Source organism: Paralichthys olivaceus, chromosome 20 (genome assembly GCF_024713975.1).
Source record: "Paralichthys olivaceus isolate ysfri-2021 chromosome 20, ASM2471397v2, whole genome shotgun sequence".
NCBI classification, from domain to species: domain Eukaryota; kingdom Metazoa; phylum Chordata; class Actinopteri; order Pleuronectiformes; family Paralichthyidae; genus Paralichthys; species Paralichthys olivaceus.
This window is the reverse complement of record NC_091112.1, coordinates 16163403-16181620: the sequence shown is the minus strand read 5'-3', so window position 1 is coordinate 16181620 and position 18218 is coordinate 16163403. Positions and strand designations below refer to the sequence as shown.

Here is an 18218-nt window from a genome sequence, read left to right as displayed (position 1 = left end):
ACAAACTCAAACAGGAGGTAGATGATTTTATTTAAGATTAAACCAGAGATCATTTGGTAAGGTCACAATGACCAATGAGCACTCAGTCTTCATTACATTATTCCCTTCGCCAAGGAGACATTTCTATTAACTCTTTTTAAAGTGTTTGACTTCAGGAATCGAATAGAGTGGATCCAGGATACACCTCCTGAGGATTACCAACCCTGTCTTTAACATGGCGAAACAGGGCGATTGTCTTGGCGGAGGTACGTGCTCTCTGAGTTTACTTCTAGTTACAACAGTACTCACGGGTTCGGACCACACCCATCGATGATGAGACACACTCACTTAAGCTGCTTTCTGAAATCTGAAACCTGCACAGTATAGTAGAGTTAAACATTTCAGGGAAATCATCGAGATTAAATATTTAACCTTAATTACTGAAGGAAAACTGTTTGATGTGTTGCATAGCCAGAATGATGCTGCTGCTAAAAAACAACATGAAATGTCCTTAGACATTTGAAATTTTAATTTAATGTAAGTATGATAACACTAAAAACAAGCTGAATATTAAAAGTTTCATTAAAAATCAGTAAAATAAGCTTTTAAAATGTGAAACCGGAGAGAGGTTAGACGCTTCACCGTCAAACTGAAGTTCAATCTGTTCCTGTCGGTTTTGAAGACATCGGCTCCAAATGTGATTTGGTGAGAGGAACACTCGAGCAGCACCGTCACAGAAGGCTCCTTGTTGGATTGCATTAGGTTGAGCTTGTCCTCTGTCGTCGTGGCGTGGCCGTGCACTACCTCAGGTATTCGTACACGTCGGCCTCCAGAGATAGAAGACCAAAGTATGACAGCAGGCTGAGGACGGAGCGCGTCAGACTCATCATTGCCATCTCTGACCTGTAGAGGAGTTGTATCATTAATTCCTGATGGCTCAGTCACAAAAACAAATATTTACTGTACTTTTGACTCAACTGAGCACTTGCCTCAATGCCACCTCAAACCTGAGGCTCTCCCACGTTGTCCTGACCCAGCGGAACACCCAGAGCCGGGGCAGGATCCCTGCTTTCTCTGCCTGAATCTTCCCCCAGCCTCGGACCGCACTGAAAAACATTACGTGTGTGAAGCAACATTATCAAGGCAAAAGGGTGAGGTAAGATTTATTTTTAAACTTAATGTGAGTGATGATCGTAGACTGTATACTGATGGATGAAGCGTCTCCTCTCCCCCACTATCCAGAAATGAAGCCAAAAATATGCCGGATATGGACTTTGCCGTCTTGTGCCAAAGACATAATTTGGAGCTATAGTAGCGATCGAGGTCCTATAGATACACAGCCTTGACCAATTGTAAGTGAGTCTCAGCTGTCAATCATTACGTTTCACACCCTTATTACAGTATCAAATAACTAATTCACCGAACTGGAACTTATCAGAAAAAAGAACCTTTAGACAAGCAACAGCTAAAAGGACGTGGCCTCAGAATTTGGTCTGAGTCATTAAGTCACAGGACCATTTGGGTGCGTTGAGACCTGAACTTGGCACTGACCTCTTGTGATTGGATCACTCACGACGGATCAATGACAGATCATCATGATAGACTGCTAAAGGTCATTTTGACTTTTAATAGTTTAGCAATAGTTGTTAAAGTTCTCAAACGGCATATTGTAATCTAGCTGCATTTTGTGACTCTGCATTTATCTTTTAAAGAGTTGCAAGTGATACCTCTTTGCCATCACAAAGTAGCGGTCCACTGGCGCTCCCAGCGTGATGTTGATGCTTCGCACTGTGTTGATGTTCCTGAACACCAGCAGCATGGGCCGAGGCATCGACTTCAGCACCTGCATGATGCTCCCGAAGCGGTGCACGGCCATGTCGCGCATGTAGGTCGTCTCCTCTCGACTTAGGATGTTGGACAGTCCGAACTCCCGCATGTTGATGGGTCGCTGCAGCAGCATCTCACAGAAGAGGAAGTACTCTGCGGTGCGAATGAGAGGAGGAAGCAAATCACTGATTCAAAGTACATTTCAAATCTTCTACATTTAGGAAATTCTCTGATATTGGATTTTAGCACTCAGATGAATTTACATGCAACATTTACTGACATGCGTGACTTTATGTTTCCTCACCTTTGACCCCAAGTGCATCAGCGTACTTCTCCATTGCCGCCTCATTTCGCAGGACAACAGATCTCCACAGTTTACAAAGGGCCACTCGATCACTGAGGTCAAAGGTCACAGTTAAAGCTGACAGCAAAGATATATATATATACATATATATGTATATATACACATATACATATATATGTATATGTGTATATATACATATATATACACATACACATGTATATACATATATATATATGTATATATACATACATATATATATATATATATATATATACATATATATATACATATACATATATATATACACATATATTTTTTTTTTAACTGAATAATCCAACTCTTACTTTTGACTGAGGTATTCATACAGCCCGTGGTCCAACAGCACCAGCTCGGCCTTGTTATCGGGCCCTCGTCTCACTAGAACTGCCGACACAGACAAGAAAACAGAGTGAAACTAAAAACAAGGAAGAAACACATTTTTAACTAAAATAATATTAAATACATTAAAAAAATATCAAATGACAAATCAGGTTTATTTCAGTATTTTGGATAGAGGTTTAACTAATTCTGCACTTTTTGTAATATTTTCGATATATATGGTTTCCTGGTATATATTTTTTTAACATACAAGAACAACATTTGCATATATCTATAAATGTGTTATTTGATTGTTTTCAGATAAATCTACTTGTGAGTTACATCTGGTGGAGACTTGTGATATTTAGTAGTAAGATCACCCTGCTAAAAAGAACGAATTTCTAGTGACGTTCTTATAGGTAAAATGTTATTTAGCTAATAAAATAAGAAAACATAAGTAGAATTTAAAAGAGGGAAGCTAAAGCTAATGTACCCACCATTTCCAGGGTGAGGGTCAGCGTGGATGAAACCAGTGTAGAAGATTTGCTCAGCAAACGTTCGAATCAGTTTATCTGCAGTCTGAAAGATATTCAATATAAAATATTTCAGCCAGTGATTCAGTGATAATACGTGTCTCTTTAATATCATCCTTTTGTCCAGAGACCATGAACTCACATCTTTCAAACTCAACCCTTGTCTCTTAATATCCTCCACGTTGTTAATTTTGCAACCGTTGCAAAACTCTGCTGTCAGCACCCTCTTCAAATCAGAGACAGGAAGATAAATGATGAAACAAAGCATCACAGAATCATCCAGGTGTTTCAGAACCATAACTCGAGACCTCACCTTGCTAGTTTGCTCCCAGAAGACTTTGGGCACAACTACAAATTTGAAGTGTGCCAGCTCCTTCGCACATCTCTCGGAATTCCTGGCCTCGTTCTCAAAGTCCAGCTCTTGGGCCAATGTGCCCTTCAAGTCCTGTGAGAATTTAGAATGAACTGAATGACATCAATAAAAGTCCAAACATCTTTCTCCTGGACATATGCAGTAAAAAAAAGAAACATGAATACATCCTGACCTTAAGAACCCAGCGGAACCCAAAAGTGGGGTGCATGAATTTAACAATATCCAGCAGGATCTCCAGCGCTCTGATGTCACCATCAAACCGATCCCTGAGGTCAATGTATTGCACCTGTGGAGGAGCGGAATTTGAATTTAATTACATTTGGAATGATAATACAACACATTTTTTAACTGACCCCCAAAAAAGACTAGAACCTCTTTATCTATCTCTGACCTGAAGATGAAAAATCTTGTTTTTGTGACGCTAAATGTTAAAAAGTGTCTAGATTTAAAAGAGATGAGGAAAAAATAAACTCTCTGAACCAGTGCTCACCTTCACAGCGACAGGAGTCCCATCAAACAGTTCTGCTTTATGAACCTGTGCCAGGCTGGCAGCAGCTATAGGTTCATGGTCAAAGGTTTTAAACAGCTGCTCTGGGGTTTTGTTGAAGTCTTCTTGGAAGAGAGCGTCGACCTGTAACCGGCACAGACACAATCCTGAGAAACAGCACGCCGTCCTCCTCCACTGGACTGCGAGGCTTTGTCTGTGGAGCTGCTCTCACCTCTTTGTACCTCCTGTTCAAGGCCTTGTCTTCCAGTATTTGCAGGGTGCGGACGTACTCGGGGGGCAGGAGGTGGTTGAAGGAACACAGACCTTGGCCGAGCTTGATGTATATTCCTCCGTTCCTGACGGCGCCTTCCACCATGTTGTCTGCCGCCCTCTGGTGGCAGGCTGACATCTCGGCCATGTAAGATGGGCTGCTCTAGCAGGGGAGGACAGACGGAAGACGTGATTGTCCAGAATTAAAATCAAAAGCTGCAATAAGCTATTGACCACCAACCCATAATGAAACCATTTGTAATACATTCGTTCTACTCTTCAGAAAGGGTCCTGCTTTCTGCAGACTTCAAACTAGGGGGCCGGGCGGAGAAACTGCAGAGGATATCCAGAGTTCAGTACATGTCTGAGAGCAGCTTTAGAGCCAAGGCTGGGACACACCGTCAATACAATAAGTTATACAAAAAATGATCTAAGCTAGGCCTGGGACGATAACACATTTTGCTGGACGATATATTGTCACACGAATTATCGCCGATAAACGATATAACTGTCAACATGATAATATATAATAATAATGCACACCCTTTCAAAGACAATGAGCGAACACCATTCTGCGCTGTTCCGTTTATATTTACTTTGTCGACCGAACGCCTCAGTGAGTGTTGACTGTCGGGACGAAGGCTCTGCATCTCGAGCTGCACTTTGTTTCCCCAGCTGGGAACACTGGGTCGGGTGGTGATGCTTCAGGTGGCATGCAACTTTGTTGTGTTGCCTTTTTTCGCTGCCACCACTTTTGAACTGGCTCGTCCGTGTTGATGGGCTCACCTTGCTCATTCGGCTTGGAGCCGAAACCTTCCCACACCGGGGCTGTGGCGTTTGGCTTTACAATCATCTTTCCTCCTCGCGTTGCTCCGCACGACGCTTACTAGCTGCACTCTGTGTGTGTAGCATGTGTGGCTAATGCTACCGGCCCCGCCTCCCCCCACAGAGACAAAGAGGCTGGATGAGTGACAAGAGGGTTCACTCCGTTCATTCCGCAACCAACGCCCCCAGGTGCTGAGACCGAGCACAGAGTGAACCCTCTTGTCATCCAGCCTGCTTGGAGGCGAGAGACGAGGACAACAAACACGCATGCACATGGCGATATATCGAGGCCGGAAAAATGATTGAGTTCATTTTAATTTATCGTGCGATTAATTGATTTATTGATTATCGGCCCAGGCCTAATCTAAGCTTTCTTTTGTGTTATGTAATTTACACTCCGTTTATGTAGTACATAACTAATATGATGCGTTGACCAAAAATCATTTGGTTACTATTTTAAAATTGCTACTAAATATTATCCATCATGTTTTCATGAATTGTCATTAATGAGCCATTCAATTGTCTTTGTATTAACGAAACAAATCACTTCCACAACTTTATAAAACAGGGACAAGCAGCAAGGAGCCAGAAACTGTGACTTCAATATCAAATATTATTATCAAAAGATATTTAAATACATTTAAGGTGCCTAACAGTAAAGAGAGTCCTCATTTTTTCAAAACAAGATCGGCAGTCACCTACAGAAGTTTTACCAGCACAACCAAACTGACCAAATGCACCGTGACCATGTCTCATTTCATGGAACTTACCTCGTCCAGGCCACGCAGAGCTACGTTGGTTGTCCACCAGTAATCCACAGAGATAAGTGTTCCCACAGAAAGAGATCTGAACAAACACACACACACACAGTGGGAGATTTGGATTTGACTTGTGACGTGAGCACAATGTGAATATGTCGGTGGATATAAACAGTCTGGCAGTTTGGCAACATTTGAAGTAAGTGGTAAACATAACAATGGTGTCTTTCTACAGTGAATCGTGTCAGTATCACTGGAGAATCTCCTGCCGTGTCCTCGCATCTACTCATTCGGACATCAGGAGTTTTTACTGGGGGGCTGGCAGGAGAAAGATCAGAGCCTCTCCTGCGTTCTCACATAAAGCCCCAGACAATTCCAGATTATCTGGAGTTAAGAGCCTGTCTTAAATTGCACTTCCAATGTTCTTGTATTTGTTTCAAAACCTCCCTATCTATTTTCCATCATATTTTTTTTTTAAACAACTGGACTCTGTTGTCCTGTCATTTGTCTGGGCAGATAAACCTCCTCGCATCTCTAAAGCCCATCTGCAGAAGAATGTACAAAGTGGGGGTCTCGGCCTCCCTGATTTTAGGCATTATTATTGGGCTGCAAACGCGAGGGCTTTTATTTTCTGGCAGGGGGGGTTCTCCTTATGATGACTGTTCCTCTCCGTTCTGGCTAAAGATTGAATTCATGTCTGTGTCACAAACCTCGCTCCCAGCGTTGCTTTTTTTCAAGTGCACAGCCGTTAGCAGTTATTTGGCTACAATTTAGTTCTTAGAAATTCCTTGAAGATATTGATTTAAATAAGAAAATTCCTTGGATTACCAAATGTTTCAGTAAATGCCCCAATAATAGGCAATCACTTGTTTAAACCACAATTGACGGATGGAGTGTATTTGGACTGGAGAGAGAGAGGCCTACGTTGCATCTCAGACTTCTACATAGATAACAACTTTGCTTCTTTTCCTCTGCTCCAGGCTAGATATCACCTCCTTCTGTCACGTTTTTATCAATATTTACAGGTCAGACACTTTGTAAGGGAGCATGTCTCTGATTTCCCAATAAGACCAAACAATTTTAACTTCTCCTACAACCAAACTCCAAACATTTGATTTCCCGCTTCATTACTGTTTCTGAGACACCAGCGAGTACCAGTCATCTCAGGGATGCATGGGCAAAAGAACTGGGAGTTCCACTGTCAGATGAATTATGGGAGGAGGGCCTGTCCAGTATACAGAAGAGTTCTATAAACTCTAGATAGCGGTTTATTCAATTTAAAGTCATGCATAGACTGCATTATTCCAAAACTCAATCAGTGTCTTCCATGTGTGATAGATGCGGCAGAGCCGAAGGATCACTCTCACATTTATTCTGGTACTGCCCAGTAAATATACATTCAACCAGACTGTATCCTGGCAATTTTTGGCTCCTCTGAAAAGACATCGGCCCTCCCTTTCCACTGTGAGCAGGCTCCAAAACAGGTATGGTAGCTGCCAAAAAATGGATTTTACTTAACTGGAAGTCTTCATCATACCCTTGCTTTAAGAGGTGGCTCAACGAAATGATCTTTGTTTCAAGGGTGGAACAGATGCGCCTTAGCAGATGGAGTGTACCAAACTATTACAACAAAGTGTGGAAGCCATTTTTGGCCTTACGTGATGAGACTTAAATGACCAATGTATGAATCATGCTGCTATGTGGTATTTTCTTTCTGTAATTATTTCTGTACTGACTATGGTTTTGATCCTCCTCTCAGAGTTTTTATGTTTGTTTTGTTTTTTTAGTTATACCCCAGGAGGTATCATGAGGCAGGAAGTATCGGCCTACTTTTGGTTATGTATAGATCCTCATATAGCCTCCGTCTTTCTTTTTATTACTTCAGTTACTTCGTGTAACATTGTCAGGTGCTGTATACCTATTTTGTATGTGGGTGTTTTTTTGTTTCTTGTTTGTCTTTTTGGTTTTTTTCTATGTTTCAATTTTTTGTTTAAAAAAAGTGAAAATAAAATATATATTTAAAAAAAAGAGCCTGTCTTAAAACATCTTGTATCTTTAAAGTTGCCTACAATTACATCATAGTGGGTAACAAACCATGTATTAAATAGTATAGATAATACTTCAGTACTACAGTCCTGTGTTACATATGGTAAAAAAAATAATTAATACAAACCTGCAGAAGCGACCAAGTCCTTGAATCACAATCCTCATCTTCCTCCTATCTCTGGGTTCTGACAGAGCGTACTGGACCCCCAGGGCCACAGGGACGCCCACAGAGACTCCGACAAGTGTCTTCCATAGCAGCCCTCTGCGCTTACCTTCCCTAAAGGGAGAAAACCAACCGGGTTTCATCAAGACAGCAACACGACCCATGGATGGAAACTGGCAGTTTGGTACCTGTGGGAACTGAAGAATCTGGTTGCTTGGAGCGATGAGCCTGGATTTGAGTATCGTCGGAGCAGAGCCGTGTGATGCAGACACAACTTCAACTGAAGAGAACAAAAACACTGCATGAGAATCCCCACAAACCAATGTAGTCCAGACTTCAGCAGACTGGGTGAGGGACTACACTGTATACTTACTACACAGGCACCTGCTTAATAGATAATATGACACTTGTTTGTGTGTGAGAGAGAGAGTGTGTGTGTGTGAGTGAGAGTGTGAGAGAGAGTGAGTGAGTGTGTGTGTGAGAGAGTGAGTGTGTGTGATGTGAGTGTGTGTGTGTGTGAGTGAGGGAGTGTGTGTGAGTAAGTGTGTGAGTGAGTGTGAGAGAGAAAGTGTGTGTGTGTGTGTGTGAGTGAGAGAGACAGAGAGAGAGTGTGTGTGTATGAGTGAGTGAGTGTGTGTGTGTGTGTGTGTGAGAGAGTAGAGAGAGAGAGAGAAACAGAAAGAGTGTGTGTGTGTGTGTGTATGAGTGAGTGAGTGAGTATGTGTGTGTGTGTGTGAGAGAGTAGAGAGAGAGAGAAACAGAAAGAGTGTGTGTTTGTGTGTGAGAGAGCGAGTGAGTGAGTGTGTGAGAGAGAGTGCGTGAGAGTGCGTTTGTGTGTGTGTGTGTGTGTGTGTGTGTGTGTGAGTAGAGAGAGAGAGACAGAAAGAGAGAGAGTCAGAGAGTATAGATCAAGGCCAACATGATCAGCCGGGATACCACTTTGTTGTTTTAGTTCCCTGTCTGCATCTGAGGGACAAAATGTCTCCACAGTTGACAAATTGATGCACAGATAGCAGCGATGTCAGGGACCTGAGCCCCGACATATCAAACAAACCCTGGGAGACTCCAACACACCGAGCAGAGAGTGACCCGGCGGGGACAGCTAGCTGCTCTGGTCTCTGTGAGACTCTGAGTCACAGTCAGCTCTGAGCCACAGCTGCTGACTGTGAGGGGAAACGTGACATGTGGCTCAAAAGTCAAACTAACTTCACTCGTCTGTCGCTCCTCAGCACGAGCGTTTACTATGTGCTGCTAACACGAGCAGCTAGCAGTGCTAGGCTAATAGCAGTTAGCTCTCCCCAGCTGACATTAGGTAACGCTACAGTGAAACCGAGCTGCACAGTGAGTTAGAGATGTTATAGTCACCACGCTGGAAGCCTCCGCTCTCATGTCGCCGAGTCAGTAACACCACCTCCTCTCTGTCGGCGGTGAAGGTCCAGAGCTGCAGGGACTAGCGCCTCCTCCTCCTCCTGCTAGCATGGCTGCTATTGGCTAGCCGAAGAGTAGCAGGCAAAGATGAAGCGAGTGTGTGACTTCCGTCTTCGCTTGGAAACTTGTTTATAAGCAAGACAAATGTTTTTTTTTGGTGTGGATATGTTGATTTTATCTGCCCAAGACACGTGTAGATAAAGAGTGTGGAGTGTGCCGTCATAATACATAATTATAGTGATAGTAACTTTATTTATGGAGCACTTATCAAAATCTAAGTTCCAAAGTGCTTTACAAGGGCAACAAAATAAAACATGGTCATGAAATCATTAAAATGCAATATTCATTGAAATGATTCAGTAAAATAGAAATAAACTCCAGGTAAAATCAGGGTTAGGGTTAGGGTTATAAAAAGACATAAAAGTGTGTTTTAACAAGGACTTTAAAAGACTTTAAATGTCTCATCTGACCTGATTTCCTCAGGCAGATTGTTCCAGATTGTTGTGTTGCACCGACTAAAGCTCACAGTTCACGCTCATGATAGTTTTAGCTGATAGAAGGTGCAAACTAGTTTTGAATACAAAGATGAGAACATTAAAATACTGTATTTTACACAGCAAACACAACCTATATTGCATTATATGTATTTGCTTAAGTGCTTATGAGACTATTTGATCAGATCACAGCACTCTGGATTGCGCTAACAGAGGTAGGTGTGAGCATAATTTATTTCAAGATAGTGACAGGATGTCAATGGGTGGGACGTGCTCATAGGGACTTCTGTGACAGTGGGTGGACATGCAGAATGGGCAGAGCTGCATCTTGACTCACTCTCTGGAGGAAGCTCCTGAAACAATGTATCATTGATCGCATTGAATGGATTGAGGCAATGAGTTACATTGAATAACAACTACATAAATTAATATGAATTTATGTAGTTGTTCTTCAATGTACTGTCCCCTCAGTCTATGGTAACACCTCAACTTCAATACACAAAAGGAATTTATTATTGATAGTATCCAATCATGTAGGAAACAAACAATAAAGGTAAACTTGCTTCACTGGTACTGTCAGTTCACTGAAAAGTGGAGGGCCGTTGTGTATTTAAAACAAAGACACCCGTGGCAACTGCCTACATTTGAACAGCATGCATCCATAGTGTATCACAGTGCTACATGAGGCAGTAGTGTAGTATTATTTCTATTTTACATCATCTTACATCAGGTAAGTCTCTGGTTGTCATGGTTCTCATCTCAGTCCTTGTGGAAAGTTGTAGCACATGGAAAAAAAACAAGGAGAAGTAAAGTACAGCTTGATGTTTCAACAGTCGTATTTTGTAAGGATTTGTGTAGTTATGTAATGTCCACAATGTGACGTGGTGTTACAAATCGAAAAGCATGTTTGACATGTGCCTGTTGATCAAGAGCTGGCAATGCAGAAAGGTAAAGGCCCTGTCTAACCACAGCAGATCAGCCATGCACAACAAAACGGAAACGTGGGTAGACCTTCAAAATAAAGGTTATACAATCCAATCGCACACATGCAAAGATATGCAGATGATATCCAAAAAGCAATTCAATTTTATTTGTGCAGCGCAACATAAATGATCTCAAAGCACTTTACATAGTAAGGTCTGGAGTGTAGTGTGTAAAACTGGTTGTGGTCAATGGCCGATGAGGAATTATTCAAAGCATATGACATGCAAAAAACAAGACATTTCCTGTTGGCATCAGGGACACTTTGATTGTACGTCATAATTTCAAAATTGACACCATGGCACGGTCACACCCTGTGACGAAAACTCAAAAATAGAGGTAGTTTTTAATCTCCATCTTGTTAAGATGACATTCACCAAATTTCTTTTGTGCTGTCTGTGTGCTTATGTACTTTTGTTTGTAAGTCATATAGTCTGTCCCATAAACTGGCTCTGCTTGTGTCAGTTCGTGTGCATGTGTTTTTTTATGCAATGTGCTAGCTGCAAGTTTATTTAGTTTTTTTCTTTAACATGTATGTGCCAGGGATCTCAGGTGAAAATTAGTACGAAAGGCAAACTGATACATGTATATGAACCATTGTGCTCGTCTGAATTAATGTACACTGAAAATTGACTCAATATTTACTCATTGACCTAATATTTACTCATTGACTCAATATTTACTCACCACTATGCCAATGGAGGCATGGGTGAAGTGTTTGAGTCCACAAAACACTTCTGGAGTCTCAGGGGTACACAGCAGTGCAGCCAAATCCGATACAATTTAAGTAACTGGGGACCACTTCTTCAAATAAAAAATAATAACAGAAAAACAACAGAAAATGCCTGCATACTGCTGCTGGGGTGTCATCCCCAGCAGCAGTATGCAGGCGAAGCAGTATGCAGGTGAAGCTTACACCGTGTTTTTAGCCTAAATGTCCTTTGTTTGTGTAAAAAACAGTGTAAATGAATGAATGTTGTGGCTTCCAGAGCAGTATGGAGGAATTTTCTGAAGAATCGGTCACCATTTGCATCAATAGTATTGGATTTGGCTGCAACGCTGTTTACCGCTGTAACTCCAAGTGTTTTGAGGGCTCAAACACTTCACACCCCTCCATCATTTAGTGGTGAGAGTGAAGTGGTATTTTTTGGTGAACTATCCCATTTAAAAAAGTGCAACTCTCAAGCCCTTTCGATACGTGTTATTATCATAATTATTATTGCTATCAGTGTAATCATAATTATTATTATGATCATCATCATCGTTATCATTATGATTACTACTGTTGTTATTATGATTCTTCTGAAAAAGGAGCGTGTGTTTTGACAGGCAGGGGGAAGTGCAGGGTTGATGCTCCAGCTTGCTGCACGCTGGACCGGAAGCTGTGGTGACCTGTGTCGCTGCAGTGTTGCGCTTTCATGTTTACGGGCGGGAAGAGCGAACGAAGCTGAGAGTGGGAGCTGCTGCGTGGACGCGCTGCTTTTAACTCTTAGCGTTAATGGTGCTCTGCGCACTTTAATGATTCCCGGAGGATCGAGGCATCTAGCGGATACGTTTTAAGCGGTCGCTGAAAACAAACCTTAGGGACTGTTGTTGCTGGAGAGGTCGGGGCAGATGGAGGACCCTCCTGCAGATTCTGGCGGCGGCGGTGGCGACAGTGCGGTGGCGGAGGGCCCCGCGGTGCAGGTGGCGGACATCTGCTGGCCGAGCGCGGCTCTCCCGCTGCGGCTGCTGGAGTGGAAGGTCAAACCCGGGTCTCTCATCAACGTGGACTCCGTGCTGGCTCTGTGCGCCCCCATAGCCCCGGAGAGGGCGACGGAGGCTGCCAGGCTGCCGGAGAAGAAGGTGAAATCGGACCGTGCCGGAGTAGTGAAGGAGCTGTGCTGTCAACTTGGACAAGTCATCCCCCCCGGGTGAGCCACTCCTCTGGCTGTAGCCACATGCTAGCCGACCTGCCCCCCTCACTTGGAACATGTGTTTGTTATCGCTGCTGCTGTCCTCACCCGCGGCTAGCTAGCTAGCGAGCTAACCCCGTGCTAAGTTAACGTTAGCATGTTTGCTAGCTGCTCTCAACACACGCAGCGTTTGCTCGCAGCGTCAAGTGAGTCACAAGTAAACAACCCCACCAGCGACGTGGGCTTTCACAATGAAAGCGTGGACTCATGAATGATGTGTGTATGGACTGTTCAGTTGTTGCCGTCACACTGGAAATCCAGCGAATCGTTAGCAGAATTATAATAATCGAGTAATGAGCTGTGGGTTCGACTTATTTGGAATTAATCTAACTATGTACGCTTTTATTTTGAAGGGCACAACCACGTGCACCCATGTCTCGTTTTGTTTGTCTTGACCTAGCAGTCCCTCGCATGCACGATCTGTGTGTTGACAGGTGGACGACTGGAGGAGGTTGCAATAGGATGTTTGTCTTTAAGGATATCCTTATTTTATATATATATATATATATATATATATATATATATATATATATGCAGCAGCAGCATATGAGCAAATTGATCCTCCAGCAAAATATCATATTTACATGCTTTGTTGCATTTTGCCCGAAAAAAGTCCATCTAGTTTTGTAATGAAAATAATAGAAATGAGGTTTCCACACCTCTGATGTCAGCGAACATCTGCCGCCACTGTTTATTTACTGTCACATCTGTAATGTTGTAGGGCTCGTGTTGCCTTCAGGTGCCCGTTCAAATACCTCTTCCGACTTTGAAAATCCCTGCTGCATATAGTGACACAGAAACTGCCCCCTGTCTGTAATAATGTCAAATTGGACCATGTGTCGAAAGTTGCTGCTTAAAAAACATCTTTGGCTGCAACAGCATGAGGAGATGGGAAAAGTTTGCATCAGGGAATCAATTACAATGAATGGCAGAAGATTAGTTTGTTGTGTTTTGAAAAAGTAAACTAGAATGCAACTTACTCCATGTCTTCCAATTCTCTGAAGATAGTTTGCAGCATTGGTGGCAAAACTGTTGTTCTAGTCACTAATCAAAAATGTTTATTTGACTAAACTGGGTCTCTGTAGTTATAAGTAGATCTGGAACTAACTAGCGATTATTTTCACCAGCGATCCATCTATTGCTAGATAGTTGTTTAGTCTGCATATGGTCAACAAGTAATTCAACTAAAAGCTCATCTTAATTTCATACTCTAAGGTTACGTGTTCATTTCACAGTTGAGAAGCTTAGACAACCACATTTAACGTCTTTTTGATTAATTCATTGATTATTTAACAAATAATTCTAGTTACTCATTAGCATATTAGTGTATACACTCACAACTAACCTGTAGGGTGCCATGTTTATAGATGTAACATTCAGTAAACTACATTTACACTCATACCTTTGATGCCACAAGGCAAACGTTTCATTAAACATGTTGTGAATCATAATCCACTATCAATGAAATAACATTCAATGTTTTCACTCACTTTTCTTTACTTTTTTTTCAGGGGTGTCATTGTCAGAATAGAAGAATGCAGCCACCCGATAGTGATGAAGGGTTTATGTGCTGAATGTGGCCAGGACCTGACACAGTAAGGAAATACACATACACTCACTTTTCTTGATCTTTTAAATAGAAACAATAAGTTTAGTTATTTTCTTTGCAGTCCAGGGAAGTTTGCTTGACACAATAGCTGCATTCAGAAATGCACTGAACTCTGGATAATTTCCCGACACTCTCAGGAGGGGCTGTATGCAAGAAAGCAAATGTCCCAGTGAGAGGCTGCGGACTTTCTCTGGAGTTTCTCCTGCCAGCCCCCTAGTAAACACCCAGTAAAATCATAGTGAGCTTATATGAGAATACAGCAGGATTCACCATGAGCAAACAGGGGTGTTGATGTTTTTAACAGACGCAAAACAAATCAAAAAAAGTACAAATATCTGAGGATAAAAAGGTGTGGCATGCATGTAGAAGACGCAGGCTAAGAAGTCAGGAGAGCTTTTGGTGATAAGGGCCGCCACAGGTATTATGTTGTAAACAACCTATGATTTCTGCAGCGGTATTGATACTTAACGTCCTGCCTCTGCCTGCCGCACCACCCCTCACCTGAATGCTCTGGAGACTTCTGTGTTGTTGTGAATGCTTCTGAGTGGAGAATGTACTGCTGCATTGTTCATGTGTGAAAGACAAACTCCAGAGAAGGTCTGGACCCCATTGTGTGGACATTCTCCAGAGTTCATGACTAAAAACATTTTTTAATCTCACACATTGACCTTTCACAGTGCACTGATCTGATCACAACACCATTTAAGAGGTTAATGATTTCATCAGGTCACCTGACACCTTCCAATATCATTCAGTGAGAGGGAGGAGGAAGATGTGGTTGCAAAACTAACAGACTGTAAAATGTGTGTGGTAGATTCTGTTTGTAGATTCTATTTATTACCATCAGGTGGCACCAGAGATCATACAGAGAGAGCTGAGTGCAACTGAGGTCATGAATGAAGCGTTCACACTCTGCACACACCCTTGTTGAAAGTTTGATAAAGATGTCAAATATACAGCTGGTGTTAAGAAAACCTGCCATGATAAATGTAGCAGACGTCATTGATTTAAAGCAACAGAATTAAAGTAACAGAATTCCAGGTGTTGTTGCTTGAAATATAATTTGGCTCTCAACACCTCAGACTTTAAATCGCATGCACATAGTTTGATGTGGATGTGGAATACTCTTAAAACTGAATTATTAAACGAAAGGAAACATTTTTTAAGTATTTTACTTTACCTGTTGATTATTGTTAATATTGATTCACAAAGTTTCAAGTAACTGAATGCCAGCACTGGTCTTCAGGAAAACACTTGCCAGAGCTAAGTCTGACCAATTCAAAAAAAAAATACTTGTTTGTTAATGCTGCTTTTCATCTCTGCTGCAATATGTTCAAGGACCTTAGAGATGCACAAACCATAAAATACACAACTCCCACACTTCTTGTTCTTCTTCTCTTTCTTTTCTTCTCTTTCAGGCTGCAGGGCACGAATGGGAACCAACAAACGCCCATCTCCACAGCAACAGTCTCCATGGTGCACAGTGTTCCCGAGCTGATGGTCAGTGCAGAGGTGAGTCATAATGGTGATACCTGGAAGACGGAGAGCAGACTGAACTTCAAACTCTTCCATTGTAAGATCTGTGTGTGTGTGCGCATTGGAAGCACGCCGCTCCCACCCTGTGCAATATCTTACAAACGGACCTGGATTGTGCCTTTATCTTGTATCTTCAAAATGTTACTTTTAATAATCAGAATCAGGATTTATTGCCAAGTAGATTTACTAGGAATTTGCAGTGGTGTTTGTGCTTAATACATATAACAAGAGGGGACAGTGTTGAAGTATCGAGAAAAAAGATATGTGCAATATGAACATTAGATATTGTACATTTTGAGGTATGTAAAGTATGACTAGTATTGGCCACAGAAAGTTCAAGTTTCAAAGTCACTAAATATATCTTTGAAAGTATTTCGAGCACATAGTTAACTAATGACTGCTGAATATTTCATTATATCCAAGGTCAGTGTGGATGATTGGTCTTTTATTTTTTTATTCAAATTCAAGTCCAGTCGACCCTTATTCACTTCAATCAACTGATCAATCAATCAAATGTTTTGCATCAGAGGGCTGAACAACCTGTACATGGTCTGATATCCGCTCTCCTTCACTGTCAACTAGGGTGAGATTTGACTCAGGAAAAGTTTACAACTTTATCCATCCATATAAAGACAATCATATGCAGTAGCGTGCAACTACATTTACAATGCAGTCCTTGATGGTTTACTGATTTTCTAATATTCTGTACATTGTCTTCATTCACTGCACCAGCAAGCAGAGCAGCTGGGCAGAGAAGACCAGCAGAGACTCCATCGGAGCAAAAAGCTGGTCCTGATGGTGGATCTGGACCAGACCCTGATCCACACCACTGAACAGCACTGCCAGCGTATGTCCAACAAGGTATTAGTTCCTCTTATTAACATTCTATAATCTCATGGCTGTAGTAGAGAGGTCACCCCTGTTAATCTTTAGATCCTGCCACTTTCAGTTTCTTTCTGCTTTACCTGAAACTATATTTTATTGTTTGTTCTACCATTAAGTGTGTGACAAACCTGGAGTATATAGAAATGAGTAAGGTATGTTTAACTGGCAATAAATGGGGACCTTTTAATAATTTGTATTCATTATTCTTATAAAAAGCTGTGTTTCAATTCAGGGGCTGCATCCCTCGAGAGAACGCTGTATAGCCGTTTCCATGAAAGAGGTCTTCATGGGCCTTTGATGTAATCAGTCTTAAAATGCAACCTCAGAAGGATGCAGCCCCTGAATTGTGTCACAGCTAGCCTCTCTTTCATGCTGCTGTAATGTCAGTGGCTTTTTAAATAGTGTGCTCTGTGCTGGTTATGGTGCTTCACAGGTTTATGTCACATGTGATGTGGATGGATTCAGAGTGATTCTCCTGAGTGAGATCAAACTGTTTTTCCTGCAACTGCAGAGTCACAACACGTTGTTTCTTTTGTCTTTACTTTCCTCCGTCTTTCACCATTGTTTAGCTGAAGTTGTTATCCAGAATCTCTATTAAATGTTTTAAATCCTTGTCTCTGTGCTGGAATGTGACCTAGTTAACGTTTTGGTTGTTTTCTTCAGGGCATTTTCCACTTCCAACTTGGGCGAGGAGAGCCCATGCTCCACACACGACTACGCCCACATTGCATAGAGTTCCTGGCGAAAATTGCCAAACTCTACGAGTTGCACGTCTTCACATTCGGGAGTCGCCTTTATGCACACACCATTGCCGGTAATGGTCTCATTGCTTTTCACTTTATTTCACATTTCCCAACAGTGATACATTTATCCACATACATTTATTTGTATAAAGGTTTAGGAGGAAGTAGAGATTTAGGTTGTGACTTTAAACTTCTACTTGTACTGACTATTTGTGTCCTCTAGAGGGAAGTGTCTGCTCATTACAGTTGATGCTTCTCCTCTGTGATTCAGTTACAAGTCCCAGTGGTGCTAAATATTAAAATGCTTACCAAGCATGTTCCTTTTTTCAATTATCGTTTTTCTGTTCACCTCCTAAATTTATATTTTTTGCATCCCCAGTATGTATTAGTTTCAGTAGCGTGTGACTGCCAGCTCATGGGTTTTGGTCTCCTTCCTAAATGAAAATTCAGTTTGTGATGGAAGTCTGAATTATGCTGAAGTGTAGGTAGTGAGTTTGTATCATCTTTCTTTTTTGGTATTCAGGCTGCAATATTTCATCATAATGTATATAATTGAGTCTGCGCCTGTCCAGAACTCTTCTGCCTCTATATGATGAATGTTTAATGCATTTTGAATTGGATTTTACTACGAGCCCAGATGCAGAGAGGTCGGCGTGTTTCAGACC

The 18218-nt window shown here is 41.8% G+C and overlaps 2 protein-coding genes across 4 annotated transcripts in view; one reads left to right on the top strand and one right to left on the bottom strand.

Moving 5' to 3' along the window:
• Nucleotides 1-13: 13 nt before the first annotated feature.
• On the bottom strand, nucleotides 14-9443 carry adck5 (aarF domain containing kinase 5). 2 transcript variants are annotated; one of them, XM_069515956.1, is made up of 15 exons: nucleotides 9288-9443; nucleotides 8111-8202; nucleotides 7887-8036; nucleotides 5726-5801; nucleotides 4093-4293; nucleotides 3864-4004; nucleotides 3546-3659; nucleotides 3314-3445; nucleotides 3143-3226; nucleotides 2965-3046; nucleotides 2455-2533; nucleotides 2111-2202; nucleotides 1707-1959; nucleotides 969-1085; nucleotides 14-882 (listed from the first exon to the last, which is right to left on the bottom strand). In XM_069515956.1, the coding sequence occupies exons 1-15, from the start codon at nucleotides 9309-9311 to the stop codon at nucleotides 780-782; spliced, it is 1740 nt and encodes a 579-aa protein (XP_069372057.1). In that variant the 5' UTR covers nucleotides 9312-9443; the 3' UTR covers nucleotides 14-779. The 2 variants fall into 2 exon arrangements, with proteins under 2 accessions (XP_069372057.1, XP_019946277.2); XM_020090718.2 differs by lacking the exons at nucleotides 5726-5801; nucleotides 7887-8036; nucleotides 8111-8202; nucleotides 9288-9443 and adding an exon at nucleotides 4917-5053.
• A 1470-nt stretch (nucleotides 9444-10913) lies between these two features.
• The window catches only part of ctdp1 (CTD (carboxy-terminal domain, RNA polymerase II, polypeptide A) phosphatase, subunit 1), a 63228-nt gene continuing 55923 nt past the window's right edge, over nucleotides 10914-18218 (top strand). For both annotated transcript variants that reach the window (XR_002202877.2, XM_020090811.2), the window contains exons 1-5: nucleotides 10914-12738; nucleotides 14292-14375; nucleotides 15808-15901; nucleotides 16658-16786; nucleotides 17474-17624. Coding sequence is in view for 1 of the 2 variants with exons in the window: in XM_020090811.2 (XP_019946370.2) it covers nucleotides 12440-12738; nucleotides 14292-14375; nucleotides 15808-15901; nucleotides 16658-16786; nucleotides 17474-17624 (757 nt within the window). In the remaining variant the exon portion in view is untranslated. The remainder of the gene's footprint in view (nucleotides 12739-14291; nucleotides 14376-15807; nucleotides 15902-16657; nucleotides 16787-17473; nucleotides 17625-18218) is intronic.